Source organism: Microcebus murinus, chromosome 8 (assembly GCF_040939455.1).
Source record: "Microcebus murinus isolate Inina chromosome 8, M.murinus_Inina_mat1.0, whole genome shotgun sequence".
Classification (NCBI taxonomy): domain Eukaryota; kingdom Metazoa; phylum Chordata; class Mammalia; order Primates; family Cheirogaleidae; genus Microcebus; species Microcebus murinus.
The window spans coordinates 56,003,071-56,025,456 of record NC_134111.1 but is presented as its reverse complement, the minus strand read 5'-3'; the positions used below and the strand labels follow the sequence as shown (position 1 = coordinate 56,025,456).

Here is a 22,386-nt window from a genome sequence, read left to right as displayed (position 1 = left end):
CTTATCTCTTTGGTTCATATAACAAACATATATATAAACACGTAAAATATTTTACACAGCGAGGCAAGAACAAAACTCTTCCTCACAAGGCAACAGCGAACGTTCCAAAAATGGGAAGAAAATAAAGTCACTTGCTGAAGGAATTTTTTAATCCTAAATATATTGTCAATTTAGCTTGGTCTCATCAATCTCAGACTATGCCTTCTTGGAAATATTAAAGTATTCTCCATAAAAGTCATATAAATGAAACCAACTTCTCTATGCATTAATACATATTTTTTTTAAAAAAAGAGCATGGGTCACCCTGTATAATTTACTACTAAACATGAAATAAGTCTGAAAATGGTATAAATGCTGAGTTTTATTTTTATTTCAGAAGCCAAACCTAAGGATGAGGCTGCCAAGCCAAAAGGTCCCATCAAAGGTGAGATTCAATTCCTTTGTACCTGTATTGTAACCTTTCATTCTGTGAATTTTCAAACTTTATGTTAAAGGGAAAAAGATTTCAAAATTTATAACAACCTTTATTATTTCTAATTGAATCTGCTAAAACTAGCATGTTTTCTGATATTTCAAATAATATATTTCTAATATTATGCAAGTAGGTATTATATGTATAACCAACTATATTTTAGTATGAATCCTATAAGTTCTTAGCTTCATTTTTCATATGCATGATATTTAAACATGGCAGATAAAATAATTAGACATTACTCTGGATATATTATACATAGGATTAAAACTTGAGAAAGTGATGAGCATTTATTATTCATGGATTCCTCATACCATCTCATTTTCTGCCTTGTCTGAAAAAAGGCAGTATAAATTCAATTGACCTTTCAATTGCCTGGTCTTTAATTTTCTGTTCTTGTCTTTTAATTGCTTTATGGCTGGTTTTATCCAGCAGGCAGCCAAGTCTGCACTTTCTGACTCCTATGGAGACGCCACATCAACTTTTCATTTTACTTTGAATTAGGTGTAGCCAAAAAGACTCCTTCACCAATAGAAGCCGAAAGGAAAAAGTTAAGGCCAGGAAGTGGTGGGGAGAAACCTCCCGATGAGGCGCCGTTCACCTACCAGCTAAAGGCTGTGCCCCTGAAGTTTGTGAAGGAAATCCAAGACATCGTCCTGACTGAATCAGAATTCGTTGGCTCTTCTGCAATCTTTGAGTGTTTAGTCTCTCCCTCTACCGCAATTACAACCTGGATGAAAGATGGCAGCAATATCCGCGAGAGCCCAAAGCACAGGTTCATCGCAGATGGTAAAGACAGAAAACTGCATATCATCGATGTCCAGCTTTCGGATGCTGGTGAATACACCTGTGTTTTACGTCTGGGAAACAAAGAAAAGACCTCCACAGCTAAACTTGTTGTAGAAGGTAACTTCCAGTCTTCCGAACATGATCTCTATTAGACTTTAATACAGTAAACCTTAGTAGTAACTTTTGCCATAGTTTTAGGCAAAATCTCTGCTTTCCAAGTTTTATTTCACTGGAAATGTTGTATGTATTGAAATATACACTGAAATTCTCCACAGAGCTTCCTGTGCGTTTTGTAAAAACACTGGAAGAGGAAGTCACAGTGGTCAAAGGACAGCCATTGTACTTGAGCTGCGAGTTGAACAAAGAGCGCGATGTGGTCTGGAGGAAGGATGGCAAGATTGTGGTGGAGAAACCTGGCCGAATCGTGCCCGGTGTCATCGGCTTGTTGCGGGCCCTGACCATCAACGATGCAGACGACACGGACGCTGGAACGTACACAGTTACTGTGGAGAATGCCAACAACCTGGAATGCTCATCTTGCGTAAAAGTAGTAGGTTAGTACCTTGCTGGGACATTTTGTTCTGCTTATTATGGCATTAAAAAAATGGATAAAAGGGCTTTGTTTTCCAAAGTATTAGAATAGCAGAAGTCTTGTGCCTTATATGAGAGGGAAAATATCAATATATAATAGCAGGTTAATTATGTTCAGTTTTGCAAAATTTTTTCTGTTTGTGAAATTTACTAAGGAAGTTATTTCACTTACTTGTTCAGAACATAACCCCTTTTCTGATCTCATTTTCATACAGAAGTCATCAGGGATTGGCTGGTGAAACCTATACGAGACCAGCATGTGAAACCCAAGGGGACAGCTATTTTTGCCTGTGATATAGCTAAAGATACTCCAAACATTAGGTGGTTCAAAGGATATGATGAACTCCCCTTGGAACCAACTGATAAGACTGAAATACTGAGAGATGGAAACCATCTATTCCTCAAAATTAAGAATGCTATGCCAGAAGATATTGGTGAATATGCAGTGGAAATTGAAGGGAAAAGATACCCTGCAAAGCTGACACTTGGAGGTATAAAAATCTTACCTTTTATTCTGAAAGACAAGTTTTGTGTATGCATAAGGCAAAATAACACGTCAAAAAACACAAAAACAAAGCATTGTTAGATTGTTTAAAGCATTATATTATTTCATCCCTGATGAATACAGATCGTGAAGTTGAACTGCTTAAACCAATAGAGGATGTTACCATCTATGAGAAAGAGAGTGCAAGCTTTGATGCAGAAATCTCAGAGGCAGACATTCCTGGACAATGGAAACTGAAGGGAGAACTTCTAAGGCCCTCACCTGTGAGTAATTTCCCATTTTAAGTTGTTAGTCATATAAAATAACTGTATCCTATATTTGATGTAATATCTGTGGACAACTTGGGCAATGTTTGTACAATTTTATAACAGATGTTCTGCTTACTTTTATTAGTAGTAATTTTTTAAACTCCATAGAAATCTGTATCTGAAACATTTCTTCTCCAGGGGATTTTATCTCTTTCAAATGCTAACTAAAACTATTGTTTTTCAGACTTGTGAAATCAAAGCAGAAGGTGGAAAACGCTTCTTAACTTTGCACAAAGTCAAACTGGACCAAGCTGGTGAAGTCCTCTACCAGGCCCTTAATGCAATTACAACTGCCATTTTGACAGTGAAAGGTATGGGGCTTTTGGAACTCCTGAAGTGGCCTCAACCTCATTTCACACCCCTCTGCATTCTGCAAAACCTCACTCTTAATGTTTGATTTTCAGAAATCGAACTCGACTTTGCTGTGCCCCTGAAGGATGTCACTGTTCCAGAAAGGCGACAGGCTCGATTCGAATGTGTCCTCACCCGAGAGGCGAATGTTATATGGTCTAAAGGACCTGATATAATCAAGTCATCTGACAAATTTGATATCATCGCCGATGGAAAGAAACACATTCTTGTTATCAATGATTCTCAATTTGATGATGAAGGTGTCTATACAGCTGAGGTGGATGGCAAGAAGACCTCAGCACGGCTATTTGTCACAGGTAAGAGAGGTGATGAGATCTGTGATATGCCATAGGTAGGCATACAAATATTTGACTTTAAAGAGAGAACATCAAGTTCTAAAAACTGTAACAATCAGCACCCCTAATTTACTTTCACAGATCCCCCAAAACAACCCCCCTTTTCTAATGGAGCTCTATTTGAAAAGGTGAATAGATAAATAAATGCCATGTGATATGGGTCCCTTTTATTCAGGCAGATTAGCATAGAATCTTTCCCAAGTAAATTTTGTTTCTGAGCATATTATCCATGTTTGCATTGCAGGAGTAAGACTGCAATTCATATCACCTCTTGAAGATCAAACAGTGAAAGAAGGTGAAACAGCAACTTTCGTTTGTGAGCTTTCTCATGAGAAAATGCATGTTGTCTGGTTCAAAAATGATGCCAAACTCCACACAACCAGAACAGTCCTCATGTCTTCCGAGGGCAAGACGCACAAATTGGAAATGAGAGAAGTGACACTGGACGATATCTCTCAGATAAAAGCCCAAGTCAAGAACCTGAGCTCCACAGCACACCTGAAGGTCTTAGGTAAATGTGACCCGCGATAGCTAGATAACCAGTTTCTGGATGGTGGCAGTGTGTAGTAATGAAATATTCTGCCACCTGTTACTCTTTCATAGACTTTAGTTTTCACATTCTTCTGATATATGCGGAATGTCTTTTGCAGAAGCCGATCCCTACTTCACTGTGAAATTACATGACAAAACTGGAGTAGAGAAGGATGAGATTATCTTGAAGTGTGAAGTGAGCAAAGATGTGCCTGTGAAATGGTTCAAAGACGGTGAAGAGATCGTCCCTTCCCCCAAATATTCTATCAAGACAGATGGCCTGCGCCGCATCTTAAAAATCAAAAAGGCAGAACTTAAAGATAAAGGGGAGTATATGTGTGACTGCGGCACAGACCAGACAAAAGCCAACCTTAATGTTGAGGGTGAGTTACTCAAAAACGTAAAATTTGCCCTCTCTGAGACTGCAGTTTATTTGTTCAGTCGTACTCACAAAACTCTGTACAATTTCAGCTCGACTAATAAAAGTGGAAAAGCCTCTGTATGGAGTCGAACTGTTTGTTGGAGAAACAGCCCGCTTTGAAATTGAGCTTTCTGAACCGGATGTCCACGGCCAGTGGAAGTTAAAAGGACAGCCTCTCACTGCTTCTCCTGTAAGTCATGATTAGCTGCTCATACAGAAGGGGGCTGCTTGGTTGTTCTGGGTGAAGAAAGGTATGAAATCATTTGATGACTTGTAGGAATAACTATTTATGTAAATGATGTTCTTTCTTTCCTCCTCACCCTCACTCCAAACAGGACTGTGAAATCATTGAGGATGGGAAGAAGCATGTTCTGATCCTTTATAACTGTCAGCTGGATATGACAGGAGAGGTTTCCTTCCAGGCTGCTAATGCTAAATCTGCAGCCAATCTGAAAGTGAAAGGTATGCGCCACTTGTCAGCCACCATTTTGTATTTCCTTTGCAAGACCTCCTGATAACTCCTTGCATCCATCAGAGGTCATGAATAGAAGCCTATTCTGACATTTTCCACTGGCCTTTTCTTTCAGAACTGCCTCTTATCTTCATCACACCTCTCAGTGACGTGAAAGTCTTCGAGAAGGATGAGGCTAAGTTTGAGTGTGAAGTATCCAGGGAGCCCAAAACATTCCGTTGGCTAAAAGGAACCCAGGAAATCACAGGCGATGACAAGATTGAGCTTATAAAGGATGGCACCAAGCATTCAATGGTGATCAAGTCAGCTGCTTTTGAAGATGAAGCAAAATACATATTTGAAGCAGAGGATAAGCACACAAGTGGCAAACTGATCATTGAAGGTAAATATTTTTATCAAATAGGCCACCCCTAAAATGATTATTTTTTTGCTTTTATTTTTACAGAGCATTAAAGTGCTGAATTAATGAGGTCTTTTTTTTTCTTAATAGGCATCCGACTTAAATTCCTCACCCCTCTCAAGGATGTCACCGCCAAAGAGAAGGAAAGTGCTGTGTTTACTGTGGAGTTGTCCCATGATAACATCCGAGTTAAATGGTTCAAGAATGACAAGCGCCTACACACCAGCAAGTTGGTCTCAATGGATGATGAAGGGAAAATCCATTCAATCACCTTCAGAGACCTGTCTATTGATGACACCTCCCAAATTAAAGTAGAAGCTATGGGGCTAAGTTCAGAAGCTAAACTCACTGTGCTTGGTAGGTGCTTTTGAAAATTTAATTTTATTGTATTAAATTCAGCAGAAATTTGTGGAGAATCTATTATATAAAATAGTCTTCTAAGTGTATTTTGCATGAAAGCGGCCTCAGTCCTTAAGCAACTATCACATATGTTATCAGGCTTATTTCTAAGACACTTTTACCTAAAAATATGAGGACATTGAAGTAATGAAGATACTAGCATAGGCCCATGAAATAGCCAGTTAAAATCAAAATTAAAACTCTTGATCAATTATTGAGCCCTGTCTTCTTTAAAATAGGAATATATAAATACTTTCTCTCTCTTCACTTTATCAAAGTGTTTCAGAGAAATATTTTTCAAGTTTCTAATTAGAGAATATAATACAGAAGTTACATTAATAACCCTTATTGTTTTCTTGGTCACAATATCAAGAAGATTAAGTAAGAAATCTAACATATATAGACACTATTAAAGACAAACTGATTTAGAAAAACTAATAGTCTGAATCCGAAAGCTTAAAAGTAAACTAGACATAATAGAGTTGCTAAAAAATTGGAAATTCAGTCAAATAATGGAGGAACAGATAATTATATTTGAAGCTAAATTTCATAGCGTCTTTTAAACTACTGTTAATGCAATATTTTAAAACACAATATAGATGGATTTGATCTTGACAAATCCCATGCATGGATTCCCTTTCTAATATTTAGAGAACTTTTGAACATAAACATGTTAAATGATTGAACATTTGGTACAATTTTAAAGTATACCTAGAACTCTGTGACTTGCCTCTTAAACTTTCCAAGACATGGTCATTTCCCTAGGTGGTTAATAAAATGTTTTTACTTATACTTTACTTGCAGAGGGAGATCCATATTTTACAGGAAAGCTTCAAGATTACACTGCTGTAGAGAAAGACGAAGTGATTCTACAGTGTGAAATTAGCAAAGCAGATGCACCAGTGAAATGGTTTAAGGATGGGCAGGAAATAAAGCCATCCAAAAATGCTGTTATTAAGGCAGATGGCAAGAAGCGCATGCTAATCCTAAAGAAAGCTTTGAAATCAGATATCGGACAGTACACCTGTGACTGTGGGACAGATAAAACCTCAGGAAAGCTTGACATTGAGGGTAAGGAAATGTCCATGAGTTTCACTCTTGAAGCCACTGGAATTATTTCTGCTAGAGGCTAATGGCACATGTGGACCCCTCACTTTTCTAGATCGGGAAATTAAACTGGTGCGACCCCTGTACAGCGTGGAGGTGATGGAGACTGAGACAGCCCGCTTTGAAACCGAAATCTCTGAAGATGATATCCATGCCAACTGGAAACTCAAGGGAGAGGCCCTCCTCCAAACACCTGTAAGGCTATTTCTGAACTTGTCAACACCTAAAGGAGCTGTGTGAAATATTATAGAAAAGGGCAGGTGAAAGTCAGAGTGCATGCAGGACATTTAAAACATGATAGCAGGTTTTCTGTCAGACTGTAAGCCAAAGAGAGGTATTAGGGTCTACGAATGGGTTCAAACAGGCACATCTGCATTATTTGGATCCAGAGTGGGTACAAGGTTGTAGATATTCTGTGTTGCTGCTAGTTTGTTCAGAATTATACAGCTAAAATAAATGTTGCTTTCCTGATAGTACCTGTAAGCTTTATTTCACAAAAGAAAAGAGCTCAAAATTATATGAAGTTCCCTCATCATTTATTTGTAACATTCCTTTAATTATGAGATTCTATCCTTAGGGAAAAAGATTTCAAAAAAGATTATCTCCTATGAAACTTTTGCTCTTTTTTGGTACAGGATTGTGAGATTAAGGAAGAAGGCAAAATGCACTTCCTTATTTTGCACAACTGCCGCTTGGACCAGACCGGTGGGGTAGAGTTTCAAGCTGCCAATGTTAAATCTAGTGCCCACCTCCGAGTTAAGCGTAAGTATGGCATGTCTTTGCTGAAAATTAAACACTTTTGCAGAAAAATGAATATGAGCAAAATTAACTTGAATTAATTAATTAGAAAATATGTTTAAAGTACAAAAACTGGCTTTCTTGTATTTACTTCTTTGACATGCTAATACAGAAGTGGTTCAAATTCTAAAGTACTGGAAATTTCATTGACCCTGCCATTTGAACAAAAGAAAACTTAGCAAGTCAGATTTTCCTAGTCTGTAATTTTTTCATTGACAGTAGATGATACATGTATAATAAGAATCTAACTGAGAACCAGTAAAGTGGCTGTACAACTGTAGCACCATAAAGAAAAACTTTGCTGTGCGGGCATTTCAAACTCAAGAAGAGAGGCGGGGAGCATTAGGCTAACATTTTTGGAAGGTGCAAATTGTTTGATGGACACGGGCAGACTCTGAGATGGAGGGCCCCTTGTCCTTCCCCAATCAGAGTCTTAGTTATTTTAGAAGTCACATACCTTATGTAGCAAGGGGAACTTGATGCCTGGCAGAGCGACAGATGCAGCGCAGCTTCTTGCTGACCTTGTACATCCAAATCAAAGGGCCCCTGACAAATACCCACTCTCCCCATCTCGGCACCACGAAGCCACACTCGCATGGGCGTTACAGTAGCGGCCACTCTTGTGGCTCTTTCCTTCTTGAAGAAAGCGACCATGGAGATTCATAACTAAGTCTTCATTTATTCTTTTGGAATTACAAAATGAGTAACGCGAAGCTGTTTCTTTCCTCTCGCAAAGCACGAGTCATCGGTCTTCTGAGGCCTCTGAAGGATGTGACCGTGACTGCAGGGGAAACGGCCACCTTCGACTGCGAGCTCTCTTACGAGGATATCCCGGTGGAATGGTACCTCAAAGGGAAGAAACTAGAGCCCAGCGACACGGTAAGAAGCAGGCACATTGTTGCTATGTTGTACTGGTCCTTTTCCTCTCGGGTTTTTCCACTTTCTCTTGTATGTTCCTTATTCTTTGCTCTTTCTAACCTCCCTTCCTCCACCTTTGCCTTTTTCCTCCCTCCTCTAACCTGATTTTTGCTGAAATTGTAAAGCAAATTTTTCAGATTTCTGTTGAGTTTAACCTGATATTTTTATTGAAATAGAAATAACTAAAATATGATCAAGTTCTAGCTTTTTAAAGAAAAGGCAAACATTCTTTAGCTAGAATAAACTATCACTGATTGTTTAATTAACCAGAAGATAGGAAGGATCAAAAAGTTTTTCTGATTGGATGTTCTGCAACAAGTTTCAATGTGCAATGTGACCTGCACATTAAGTTTTAAGACTAATTCTCTTCTTGCTATCTAGTGTTCTGCATATAAGGGGATTAAGAGGAGAAGATTAAATTCCATTTCAGGCAGTTGATCAAGTAGTTGAGATAACTTCTGGGCAGATTTGCTCTTCAAGCATTTTCCAAAGCTATTTTTAACATTCAAGTGCTTTGAGCTGTGTAAATTCTGGAATGCAAGTAGACTATTTAAAGTGCAACTGATGGTACTGAAAAGAAAGAAGGGCCCTGTAGTTATCCACATGTATGAATGAATATATTTTAAGAAATTTTTGTAAATAGCCAGGTCTCAGTGTCAGGTTTTACTAACATTCTCTATGCCCAAGATTTTACCCATAAGTCAAATCTAAAGATTATTCAGATAGACCAAAATACAATTTGCCTAAATTGACCTATGTATTTTGTTCCCCAAAAACAATATTATGTGTTTAAATTATCTTGATTTGGATTCTTGAAATAAAATATATAAAATATGTCCAGCATGGGTTGGAAATAAGTCACAGGACAGTATGTTCATTCTATGTCATTTCCCCCTGAATATTTCTGAAATATATATTTCAGAAATAATATCGAGTGTGGTATCAAGACCTCAATACAAATCAAATTTGAATACATAAAGGAATATAATTAAAAAGGGATTCAGTTTAACAAACAGCCATAAAGTTGATTAAAGTATTAGAAAGCTATGCCTTTTAACAACTGCCTTAAAACCAACCAAAAAAACTAGTATTCTATCAAAGTGATTACAGGGTATTTCAATAGTAGTCATCTGATAGATAAGGTCTGCCTGTTGTACAAAGCATAAGAAGAATTTTTTGGTCTTCTTTTTTACCAGCTAGAAAAATCAGCAAGACATTCAAATTATAGCTTGAAAATTAAGTTGCCTATCAGAAAACCTTCCTTACAATGAGGTCTTCTAAGTATTAAACTGGGTGATGGGGGCATCTCTACCTTTATTTTAATTTTTTTTTCCTTTTTAAGTGTGGTTTAATTAACTTCATGTCTAAAAGCAGAGAATCGGCTGGGCACAGTGGCTCACACCTGTAGTCCCAGCTACTTGGGAGGCTGGGGTGGGAGGACTGCTTGAGCCCAGTTCTGGCCTGCTGTGAGCTGTGATCATGCTACTGTACTCCAGCCAGGGTGACAGAGTGAGACCCCATCTCTAAAAAGAATAATAAAATAAATAAAGGCAGAGAATTGGGTGACTCTTCACAATTCTTTCTAGTTCTCTAAATTAATTATTTGCATATAGAAATACTGCTTAGGGACAAATGATATTATTCTTTAGCTACTAAGTATCTTTTGGTCAAATTAAAAGCTTTTTATTAAAAGATCAATCTTAGTTCTAATGTAAAAACTGTAGTATTTTAATTTAAAATGTAGACTCCTTAAAAAATCTTATTCATATTTCTCTTACTCAAAAAAATATCTTACTGTTGCTAAAAATTTTTTCTGGTGTTAGAAAGGATCAGGTTACTATAATTCTATAGGACCCCTTTGTGTCTCTCTTGGCATGGGAATTTTAATCCTTTACTCTAGCCACCCAAAATACTTCAGCCTTTTATGAACTTGTTCCTACATTACTTAAATGTCTCTTTTCAAAAAGAACTTAAATATAAACTGTGAAGTAACAAAATCATGTCATTACATTTTACAGGCTTTATTTAAATTAAGTCTATCAGAAGAAACTTGTTCTTGTCAATTTAATTCAGGCCTTTAATCTTCACTTTTTGCAAATTTTTAGCCTCCAAAATTACAACCAACCAAACAAAAACAAGTTGTAAGAATAGGAGATGTGAAGAAAACAATTTAGAAATTAGTTGTTTGCCTTTTTTGTTTTTCTTTCTTTCTCTCTCTCTCTCTCTCTTTCTTTCTTTCTCTCTCTCTCTCTCTTTTTTTTTTTTTTTTTGGCTATCAGTTTAAGAAAGGACTGCTAAGTCCTAAATGGCCCTTGATAATTTGGATTTAAACTTGAATAGTTTGGTCATAGTCATAAAGCCTACTGTATTATAGCAATATGCTTCCATTAAAAATTAATATTTTAAAAAGATAATCTCTAACATCCTTGCATAATCCACCACCAAATCTTCAGCATTCATTTCCTTGGTTTATTTTCATAAGGTAACTGTTAGGTTTTCCTTTTATTCTCTTTTAACATAGTTGAGGTAGATTGTATACAAGCTATTTATTGAGAACCACTGTGTTCTGAGCGATGTCCTCCGTAACAGAGAATGTTCTGTAGCAGCCTCAGAGGAATAAAGATGATAAAGCAACATGTTAATAGATAAGATACATTTGTGGTGGATAGGAAACTGAGACACTTTTTTAAATAGTCAAAAGTTGCACTGTAAAATTTATATCAAAATATCATTAAAAACAAAATTTTTCCCATTCAAGCACCATGTCCTTGAATTAGTAGCTCTGTTCCTAGGGCATATCTTAATTACCCTTCCTATCTGTTCTTTTGCCTTGGTCGATCTCAATTATTAAGGTAATTATATGAATAACCATGCTCAGCTCTCAATTAAGGAAAACACTTTTAGATAAAACCCTATTTATGATTCTTTCCTTCACACCACCATAATAAATAGTTCCAGCAGTAAAAGCTTTTACATTATTCTTAACTCTAGGTGAGCTCTTAAATTAAAAAATCAATCTGGATGACAGGGCACAGCTTCTTAAGAATTTTAGATCATAAAACCAGAAGAACCCCCAATTGGCTTATCTTTACTGTCAGAGTGACTTTATCGTTAGTACTACTGATACCTGATTTTCCCATTCCTGATGCTCAAACATGTGAAAAGGGAAAAAGAGTCAACATCTTCATTTGCAGTTTTGAACAAAATTAAGAAGTTGTACAAATTATTTTAATCTAGGTTTATTTGGTTTGCAAAATAATATAATTACTAAAATAAATGGGAGAAAGAGCTCTAACTCATTGTTAGATGGCAAACACCTTGTATTTAAAAACATAAGGTTTACTTTCAGCTTACCATATCCAATTTTTTTTTCCTTTCATGATTTTGCTTTTCTAAGTTCTTTCTTTATACATATAAATAAAGCAGTAGAATGCAGGCATATATGTAGAAAATATATATATGCAAAAAAGACCACAAGCATAAACAGAAATTTGGCTAGGCAATTTCAACATAAAAAGCCACTTAGTGATTATGTAAAGGTAACTATGAAAACCTAAAATTTTCTTTTAAAAACCCTCTATTGCTTAAAACTTTTTAAATATATATGTGTCATATGCATGATTATAAAGCAACTTGGAAAGCCCTATTTCAAGCTGTTAGCTTAAATGAATTAAATGCCTATACACTGGATTGCTGTTTCATATATTCTTAAACTGTACTTTTTTACAAAACTAGGTGGTCACACGTTCAGAAGGAAGAGTTCATACCCTTACCCTGAGAGATGTAAAGTTAGAAGATGCTGGGGAAGTCCAACTAACAGCAAAAGATTTCAAAACTCAAGCCAACCTCTTTGTGAAAGGTAATTCTAAGGCTTACTTTTAAATACATGTATAATGCAGAGACTTGTAAATAATGCCAACTCTCAATTATCCTTCCATGATGAATGTGATGATCATTAAAACCAACTAAATATCCAAATATCCCGAAGTCTAATTTTACTTTTTGGCCTAACAAAATACTTCACAGATTATCTGAAAAACTATAGAGTCAAAATTGACTGGCATAGGTTTTACTTCCTCCTTCTGTCCCTATTATTTTTATTGTATATCCTCTTGTTCAAAAAACAGCTTGAGAAAGAATTATTATCAAACTAGGTATTCATCACTTTATTCACCAAGAGTTAGCTATTATTTCCTTGGTGTTTCATAGTTTTTAAAAACAATTTTCCTCTGTACAAATAATGATAAAACATCATTATTAGAGGAAAACATCTGAGTGGAATTAAAACTTACAAATGAATGTTAGAATAGAAAAAAGCCCTGGAAATGCCAGAGGAAAGTTGAGGTGCTGAAACTCTTGGAGAAGGAAAGAAGAAGTACCTTAGCTAATGAATATGATTCTTTCAGAACCCCCCGTTGAATTCACTAAACCCCTTGAGGACCAGACGGTCGAAGAGGGAGCCACTGCAGTACTGGAGTGTGAAGTCTCTAGAGAAAATGCTAAGGTGAAATGGTTCAAAAATGGGACACAGATCCTCAAAAGCAAGAAGTATGAAATTGTTGCTGATGGCAGGGTCAGAAAACTTATTATACACGACTGTACCCCAGAGGATATTAAAAAATACACTTGTGATGCTAAGGATTTTAAGACGTCCTGTAACCTGAATGTCGTGCGTAAGTATTCTTACACAGGACTTTGTACTTGCAACTCTTGGATAACAAAACAAAACAAAACAAAACAAAACACTTTTTGCATGCCCTTCTTGGCCTAACTGCATTTCTTGGCAACCTCTAGTATTGACACTGACTTAACCTGATTCTTTATGTGTTTTAAAAAAAAGAAAAAGAAGTCTTTGTGCTATATCTGGTCTGATAAAAGACAGATGGATCACTTTTCACCATGCTTCTCTCTCACTGAGTAGTAAGCTCAGTGTTCTCTTTGTCTACATGGGTATGAATATTCTCCTATGGATGAGGGCAAAGAGAATAAAAAAGATAAGTAGGAACCCCGATTTTAAAAAGAAAGTGAAAGTGATTTCCATGTGGAAGGAAAATGAATTTTCAGGCATGGGGAACAATGAGAAATGAGCATGAAATTTCAGTCTGAATAGAAGCATACTAGAGGTCAGCGGTTATATGACAAAGCCCATTCACATAATTCAACCCCTGAGAATAAGAATGGGTAAGAAGATGGAGTGAGGCCTGGATTCTTTGAGTCCTGGATTCTTTGAATGAAGAGAGCTCTAATGGTTTTTAGCATTACTTCTTCCTCTGGTGAAAAATATCTTGTTTCAAAATGCCACTGCTTGCTAATTTGTTTCATTCCGTCCTCTGTCCGGTGATGACATTTTTCAATGCATATTTTTGTGCAATATTTGTTTGTTTGGTTTAGTTGCTTCCCATTAGCCAATAGCTACAGCCTAGTGGTTCTGTGCTTCATGCATCTTGCACTGCATTATTCTTTTCGCTGTGTGGTTGCCCTGCTTTAGCTTACGTCAGAGTAGCTTCTTGGGTCTCCTTCTTCCCCTTGTCATCCACCTGCACTCCAAGAAGGCTCAACTGCAATGAGAATATCTTCAAGCTTATTAGCCAGCATTTGTCCCAGAATCTCGTTGATCAAGAAAGGTCGTCTTGGGAAGGACTCACAAGGTGCTCTGAAAGAAGGAAGGGCGAGGGGCAGCTCTGCAATCCTATATATTGGCAGAATTAATTCTGGAGATAAATAAAATAAAATGTAAAAACCCAAATCACCGTCCCACGCAAGACACATTGCTTCGTTGCACTAATAGATTTTATGCCTGACTTACATGCGACATCTTTGAAGCTGATTTAAAAAAAAAAAGCTGAATGTATGTGATTTCAATTACTCACTCATGCCTCTTAGCCACACACGAGGCTGGTCACAGTGCTTCAAGCTGTGTTATCATTGAGTTCTGCTGGTTTCTCAAAGACTATGCTGGCTGCCTTAAATAAGAGAATGTTTCTTTGCTACTGGTGTTTCCTTTGACAATAACTTTCAACTGTGGTGCAGTATCAGTGAAGATGTTTCTTCCAGCTATTATTCAAAAGAACTGAGATAGCTCTCTAGTGTATAAACAATGTGTGTGTGTGTGTGTGTGTGTGTGTGTGTGTGTGTGTGTGTGTGTATAAAAGCTGGACGTAGAGTATGCCACACAATTTTATGTAAAATATAGACATATATAAAAAGCAAAGCATCATACCTGAATGGTATCTCTAAGTGGTTTTCAAAGTCAATTGTAGCACATTAAGATTGAAAGGTCCTGCAAAAGACTCACTTTTTCTTAATGTATACCATAGTAATGTCAGAGTAAATTTCCAGAAATCTCATTTTCAATTCTAATGACATTCTCTTAACAGCTCCTCATGTGGAATTCTTAAGACCACTCACAGATCTTCAAGTTAAAGAAAAAGAAATGGCTCGGTTTGAGTGTGAACTTTCCCGAGAAAATGCTAAGGTTCGTGATTGTATACCTGTTATCTTGTATTGTCAAAGGACTTTATGTTTACTTTTGGTCTAGCCAAAATGGGAAAAAAAAAAAAAAAGAAATTAGTCAAACCTTTCTCTGATCACCACTTTACTTTTAAAGATTATTTTAGCATAAAATATATACTTGACTTGTTCTCTTTTTAGTGTTATTAATTTACAATTACTTGAAAAACACTGGACTCACAATCAGGAGATTTAGATATTATTAGTTAGAATCATATGGACTTGCTATTTTTGTAGATCAGAAACAGTCAAATATTAGTGATTATATATTTGTCTCAACTAAGTACTTTTTGTCGCCATTAACTACCATTGGCAAGTTCCTTCAAGTTTGAATTTCAGCTCACACATCAAAGGGGTTGGTCTATATAATGTCTAAGACCCCCTATGTCTCTGTATATGTATATGAGCACATTGTTTTTAATAACTGATAATAGTTTCACAGCAGCTCACTTAACAGTAATTGGCAAGATAATTCTTGCTTTTAGGGTTTACTTATATTTGCATCTACCAACTTGATTCTTCTTCATACTAAGAAGTCTTGGTTGCTTTCAGAAAAACTCAGGATCACAGTTCCTCTTAGGGACAATCGTGTGAAGGAATAACAAGAAGATGTATAAAGAAATGTATTTATCTTAAATATAGGTTCAGTGGTTTAAAGATGGTGCTGAAATTAAAAAGGGCAAAAAATATGACATCATATCCAAGGGAGCAGTGCGTATTCTTGTCATCAACAAGTGTCTACTGAATGACGAAGCCGAATATTCCTGTGAAGTGAGGACAGCGAGAACTTCTGGCATGCTGACAGTCCTGGGTAAAAGCAAAATCATTTTTTGCAGAAGTCTATGGAAAAAATAAAAATTTCCAGTTTAATTCAATGTTTTTTTCAATTTTCTTGCAGAAGAAGAAGCTGTCTTTACCAAAAATCTTGCCAACATTGAAGTTAGCGAAACAGACACTATAAAACTGGTTTGTGAAGTCTCCAAGCCTGGAGCAGATGTGATCTGGTACAAAGGGGATGAAGAGATCATTGAAACAGGAAGATATGAAATACTTACTGATGGACGGAAGAGAATCCTGATCATTCAGAATGCTCACCTCGAGGATGCCGGCAACTATAACTGTCGACTGCCAAGTTCTCGAACTGATGGCAAAGTCAAAGTACATGGTATGAAAATTACAATGACTGATATTTTATTTTTAATAATTCATACTTGTTATATTTAAAGTATAAATGCATAAGTTTCCAATATCTTGCAACTTTTTCTTTCCAGAACTTGCTGCTGAATTTATCTCAAAGCCTCAAAACCTTGAAATACTTGAAGGAGAAAAGGCTGAATTTGTCTGCACTATATCGAAAGAAAGCTTTCCAGTCCAGTGGAAAAGGGATGATCAAATACTTGAATCTGGAGATAAATATGACGTTATTGCTGATGGTAAAAAGAGGATCCTAGTTGTGAAAGATGCCACCTTACAAGATATGGGCACTTATGTGGTCATGGTTGGGGCCGCCAGAGCAGCAGCTCACTTGACAGTAATTGGTGAGTATGTTCTTGCTTTTTGGGTTTATTTGTGTTTGTATTTACTATTTTGGTCTTTCTTCTTACTATGAAATCTTTTTGGTTGCTTTCAGAAAAACTCAGAATCGTAGTCCCTCTTAAGGACACCCGTGTGAAGGAACAACAAGAAGTTGTCTTCAACTGTGAGGTCAATACCGAAGGTGCCAAAGCCAAATGGTTCAGAAATGAAGAAGCCATATTTGACAGTTCGAAATACATCATTCTCCAAAAAGACCTGGTCTACACCCTCAGGATTAGAAATGCGCAATTAGACGACCAAGCCAACTACAATGTGTCTCTGACCAATCATAGAGGTGAAAATGTTAAAAGTGCAGCCAATCTAATAGTAGAAGGTAAATAATTTATATGGCATTAGAGACTTTTTTTTCATCAATTTCTATTATGAAAATAATTAAAATCAATATTATTCTTCTCCTTTACAACAGAGGAAGACCTTAGGATCATCGAACCTCTTAAAGATATTGAAACAATGGAGAAGAAATCTGTCACATTCTGGTGCAAGGTGAATCGTCTCAATGTTACACTAAAGTGGACCAAAAACGGAGAAGAAGTGCCTCTTGACAACCGTGTATCATACAGAATTGATAAGTACAAGCACTCTCTAATCATTAAAGACTGCGGCTTCCCAGATGAAGGTGAATATGTTGTCACTGCTGGACAAGATAAATCTGCGGCCGAGCTTCTTATCATTGAAGCACCTACAGAATTTGTGGAACACTTGGAAGACCAGACAGTCACTGAGTTCGATGATGCTGTCTTCTCCTGCCAGCTCTCCAGAGAAAAAGCAAATGTAAAATGGTACAGAAATGGAAGAGAAATCAAAGAAGGCAAAAAGTAAGCAAAAGCTTCTCGTTCTCTATTTCTGTAGCCATGTATTCACTTTCGACAATTTAGTGGTCCATTTTGCAAGCTAACTGATTAATTCAATCTCTTCTTCAGATACAAATTTGAAAAAGATGGAAGTACACATAGACTCATTATAAAAGACTGCAGGCTGGATGATGAGTGTGAATACGCTTGTGGAGTAGAAGACAGGAAGTCCCGGGCAAGACTTTTTGTGGAAGGTACGTATTAATTGAAAGGACAATTGTAATATTAGTTATCGATTTTTAAAAATTGTTAATCCAAATACAAACATATATGTATTTATTTCACATTTTCTTTCCAGAAATTCCTGTTGAGATCATCAGGCCTCCTCAAGACATTCTAGAAGCCCCCGGTGCTGATGTTGTCTTTTTAGCTGAGCTCAATAAAGATAAGGTGGAAGTCCAATGGCTAAGAAATAACATGGTCATTGTCCAGGGTGATAAACACCAGATGATGAGTGAGGGAAAGATACATAGGCTACAGATTTGTGACATTAAGCCTCGTGACCAGGGTGAATATAGATTTATTGCCAAAGACAAAGAAGCCAAAGCGAAGCTTGAACTGGCAGGTAAGTCCCTTTCTTTTATTCTAAAATATCTTCACAATATCATAGTTACTATATAGATTTTAGATTTCACAATTATTTGATGAGATAATAATAAGGAGAGACTTTCATTTCTAGTAAGCCCTTCCCACATGGTAACTATTCTAATTTCTCACTACACAGTAAGTGTCCTGAGTAAGAGGAAATTGATAGAACTCATCTTCACATGTCAGAATCTTGACAATTCCTGGCACATGGTGGCTGTTTATTAATTTCTTGAACTAACCTATCACCCTGAGAGTCTTCCCAAACCTAAAGAAAGCCCCACACTTTCTACTTTCCAAACCTCTCTATGATTTTTAGATGTGTTCTCATACTGAACCAAGACATCCTTATAGGCTGTCATTATAAAAAGTCATTAATTAGTGTACTTCATTCTGTACATATGGAAAAGTTTGTCTCATTGATCTTGAACAAAGTATGCAGTGCCTACTCCATAAAAAAAAAAAAAAAAAAAAAAAAAAAAAACACCCAAAACATGTTTTGCACTATACTGAGTTATTATTTTTGGCAAAGAATGGATGTTTTATGATTTCATGCCATCTTCGACCCTCTATTCTCCAAAATCTGATAATTTGGAAGAAAAAAAGGGAGGAATCTATGAGAACTCTATGCAACCAATATTTGCTAACAAATGCATAGTAAAGAAGATATGATGTAGTTTAACTACAGTGAATCATCAAAACTCAAAGTATTCATATGTTATCTTTCTCCCTAGCTGCTCCAAAAATCAAGACAGGTGATCAAGACCTTGTGGTTGATGTCGGCCAGCCTCTGACAATGGTGGTGCCTTATGATGCCTACCCCAAAGCAGAAGCCGAATGGTTTAAAGAAAATGAACCTTTGTCTTCAAAAACTGTTGATACCACAGCCGACCAAACTTCTTTCAGAATTTTGGAAGCCAAGAAAGAAGACAAAGGAAGGTATAAAGTTGTGCTTCAGAACAAACATGGGAAAGCAGAAGGATTCATCAATTTAAAAGTTATTGGTAAGCCCTTGAGTTACTCAGACTTCATTGGCCAAGCACAACTTAAAAGCATGATAAAATACTAAAAATTCTTTTGTATGTGAATTTCAGATGTTCCTGGGCCAGTTCGTAACTTAGAAGTGACAGAAACATTTGATGGTGAAGTGAGCCTCGCTTGGGAAGAACCATTAACTGATGGTGGAAGCAAAATCATAGGTTACGTTGTTGAAAGACGTGACATCAAGAGGAAGACCTGGGTTCTGGCCACTGACCGTGCAGACAGTTGTGAGTTTACTGTCACTGGACTACAAAAAGGAGGAGTTGAGTACCTTTTCCGTGTGAGTGCAAGAAATAGAGTCGGCACTGGCGAACCAGTAGAAACTGACAATCCTGTAGAAGCAAGGAGTAAATATGGTAAGAAGTTTTTAAGTAAATGACAAACTAGTTTATCTTTGCTTTTATCCCCAGTATAACCCAAAGCTCTTGTTTCCTTCTTCTGTGGTGAAATCCAGATGTTCCAGGCCCTCCTTTGAATGTAGCCATCACTGATGTGAATAAATTTGGTGTCTCACTGACATGGGAACCACCAGAGTATGATGGAGGTGCTGAGATCACAAACTATGTCATTGAATTAAGAGACAAGACTTCTATCAGGTGGGACACTGCCATGACTGTAAGAGCTGAAGACCTTTCTGCAACCGTCACTGATGTGGTGGAAGGACAGGAGTACAGCTTCCGGGTCAGAGCCCAAAACAGAATTGGAGTTGGAAAACCAAGTGCAGCCACACCCTTCGTCAAAGTTGCTGATCCAATTGGTATGCTCATCAAAAAAAGAAAATAATTACTGCATGAAATCCAGAAATTAGGCCTATCAATTAAAGTAAATCAAATTAAACAAAAGCTAGTGAAAAGTTACAACATCAGAAAAATTTGTAGAAACACAGACTGTGCCTACATTTATTCAATGAATTCAGTAAACCTGTTATTTTTAATGAGGATGATAGAATTGATTCTGGCACTGCCCTAATAAATTGTTACTAAATTAAATGGCATGCTCCAACTCTTTTATTCCAGAGAGACCAAGTCCTCCTGTGAATCTAAAGTCCTCAGATCAGACTCAGTCATCAGTTCAGCTCACATGGGAACCTCCTCTGAAAGATGGAGGAAGTCCAATATTAGGCTACATAATTGAGCGATGTGAAGAAGGAAAAGATAATTGGATTCGTTGTAATATGAAACTTGTCCCTGAACTGACTTACAAGGTAGGGCATTTGCATTTTTAAAAAAAGAATATTCAATGTATGATCATAGACTTAAATGTATATACACTTTTTACAAATATTAATTCATAATTCTAGGTTACTGGATTACAAAAAGGAAATAAATATTTATATAGAGTATCTGCAGAAAATGAAGCTGGTGTTTCAGATCCATCTGAAATTCTTGGTCCTCTCACTGCTGATGATGCATTTGGTAAATGGATATTTTATTTTTAGATCTGGGAATAGCACAGAGCTACTTTGGGGTAACAAGGACTTAAATATAGTACTGAAAACTCATTAATTTTTCTTCTTTGTAGTTGAACCAACAATGGATTTAAGTGCATTTAAAGATGGTCTGGAAGTTATTGTCCCAAATCCGATCAAGATCCTGGTTCCAAGTACGGGCTATCCAAGGCCAACTGCCACCTGGACTTTTGGAGATAAGTTACTAGAAGCAGGGGACCGTGTGAAAATGAAGACCATATCTGCCTATGCTGAACTTGTAATTTCTCCAAGTGAGCGTCCAGACAAGGGCATTTACACACTGAAATTAGAAAATCCTGTGAAAGCAATCTCTGGGGAAATTGACGTCAATGTAATTGGTAAGGAACTGAACTTTTGTTATCCAAGGTGATCTGGCAGTATTAACAAATATTGGTTCAAGCTATCAATGATACTGACTTGTGATTGCATTTTTTTTCAGCTCGCCCAAGTGCACCAAAAGAACTGAAATTTAGTGATATAACCAAGGACTCGGTACATTTGACTTGGGAACCACCTGATGATGATGGAGGGAGTCCATTAACTGGTTATCTTGTTGAAAAGCGAGAAGTCAGCCGGAAAACATGGACTAAAGTAAGTTTTGAGCAGTGATGCAACAGCTCCAGAAATGAGAACTGGGGGAGTCCCAGAAGGTTGGGATGCCATGCGAAACTTCTATGTGTCACATCTTTTCACCTTTACCTCACTGAAAATGTTCCAAAACTTTTTTAAAATGCACTGATGCTAATGCTTCCTAAGGTATTTCAACCTAGGTTTGGTATAATTGCCTCATTTTGTGAGCCTTACCAAACTTTCAGCTAGGTGTGTTAAAAAATAAAACATACCTGATCACTTTATACCTGATAAGTACTAAATATGCCCCCATTAAGCTATAAGTCATTCTAAGGAAGGTAAGTATTTATTTCCCTGGTGGTCACACCACTTCTCATTCCACTAGAATAACTTAGTTGGCCTAATCGGACTTTTTTTTCTTCCTTATGTTTAAACTAGTTACTATTATTTTTTTCTTTCTCTTCTAACTCAGGTTCTGATATGATATACTAGTTACTATTCTTTACCCTGATTTAAAATCATATTTCTAGTAGCAAAGCTAGTAGAAAGAATCAATACCTCATTTGCCATCTTTTTTAATGTATCAAACTATGAAATAGTTTCTTCTTATATTAAGGATCAAATATTATGTATCCTATTTTGCAATTTTTCCCTCACATAAAATTAATGTGAGAATAATTCTTAGCATTCAAAACAACTTCCATTTGTATCTTTGCTCATGGTAAAAATCTTTTGACTTAGAAAAAGGGTTTTTGGGAAATAACTAATTAATTGTATTTCTTTATCCCAGGTAATGGACTTTGTGACTGACCTAGAATTCACAGTTCCTGATCTTGTTCAAGGAAAAGAATATTTATTTAAAGTCTGTGCTCGTAACAAGTGTGGCCCTGGAGAGCCTGCATATGTTGATGAACCTGTAAATATGTCAGCTCCTGCAAGTAAGTACATCCTTGATGATTTCTTACCTAACCTCGTGCTACCCGTTTTTGCGTTTAGACCTAGAGTTGAAGTTACGGGGCCAGGAAGGGGTTGAGAATATGGAGATAACTTCATAGAAGGCCTGAGACTGACTCTCTCTTTCAAATGTTACAGCGGTACCAGACCCACCAGAGAATCTTAAATGGAGAGACCGAACAGCCAAGAGCATCTTCTTAACATGGGATCCCCCTAAATATGATGGTGGTTCACGCATCAAAGGATATATGGTTGAAAAATGTCCACGTGGCTCCGATAAATGGGTCCCCTGTGGAGAACCTGTTGCAGAAACAAAGTAAGTTTTCTAATTATTTGGCATGACAGTAAATGTGTACTTCTACTCACTAAAATGGGCTTTCTTTGGGGAAATTT

The 22,386-nt window shown here is 36.8% G+C and overlaps 1 protein-coding gene across 45 annotated transcripts in view; it reads left to right on the top strand.

The window, feature by feature from the left end:
• Positions 1-22,386, top strand: part of TTN (titin) — a 273,099-nt gene that overhangs the window by 160,705 nt on the left and 90,008 nt on the right. For all 45 annotated transcript variants that reach the window (XM_076005692.1, XM_076005688.1, XM_076005677.1 and 42 more), the window contains 36 exons: positions 377-424; positions 977-1,378; positions 1,537-1,815; positions 2,068-2,343; positions 2,481-2,620; positions 2,850-2,976; positions 3,070-3,333; positions 3,617-3,883; positions 4,023-4,286; positions 4,375-4,514; positions 4,660-4,786; positions 4,912-5,178; positions 5,287-5,553; positions 6,400-6,666; positions 6,758-6,897; positions 7,338-7,464; positions 8,237-8,379; positions 12,154-12,277; positions 12,825-13,091; positions 14,796-14,893; positions 15,571-15,739; positions 15,827-16,093; positions 16,200-16,466; positions 16,559-16,837; positions 16,931-17,339; positions 17,445-17,569; positions 17,674-17,940; positions 18,695-18,964; positions 19,055-19,357; positions 19,456-19,758; positions 20,018-20,205; positions 20,302-20,416; positions 20,523-20,807; positions 20,909-21,060; positions 21,830-21,977; positions 22,132-22,309. In XM_076005692.1, coding sequence (XP_075861807.1) covers positions 377-424; positions 977-1,378; positions 1,537-1,815; positions 2,068-2,343; positions 2,481-2,620; positions 2,850-2,976; positions 3,070-3,333; positions 3,617-3,883; positions 4,023-4,286; positions 4,375-4,514; positions 4,660-4,786; positions 4,912-5,178; positions 5,287-5,553; positions 6,400-6,666; positions 6,758-6,897; positions 7,338-7,464; positions 8,237-8,379; positions 12,154-12,277; positions 12,825-13,091; positions 14,796-14,893; positions 15,571-15,739; positions 15,827-16,093; positions 16,200-16,466; positions 16,559-16,837; positions 16,931-17,339; positions 17,445-17,569; positions 17,674-17,940; positions 18,695-18,964; positions 19,055-19,357; positions 19,456-19,758; positions 20,018-20,205; positions 20,302-20,416; positions 20,523-20,807; positions 20,909-21,060; positions 21,830-21,977; positions 22,132-22,309 — 7,759 coding nt within the window. The remainder of the gene's footprint in view (positions 1-376; positions 425-976; positions 1,379-1,536; positions 1,816-2,067; positions 2,344-2,480; positions 2,621-2,849; positions 2,977-3,069; positions 3,334-3,616; positions 3,884-4,022; positions 4,287-4,374; positions 4,515-4,659; positions 4,787-4,911; positions 5,179-5,286; positions 5,554-6,399; positions 6,667-6,757; positions 6,898-7,337; positions 7,465-8,236; positions 8,380-12,153; positions 12,278-12,824; positions 13,092-14,795; positions 14,894-15,570; positions 15,740-15,826; positions 16,094-16,199; positions 16,467-16,558; positions 16,838-16,930; positions 17,340-17,444; positions 17,570-17,673; positions 17,941-18,694; positions 18,965-19,054; positions 19,358-19,455; positions 19,759-20,017; positions 20,206-20,301; positions 20,417-20,522; positions 20,808-20,908; positions 21,061-21,829; positions 21,978-22,131; positions 22,310-22,386) is intronic.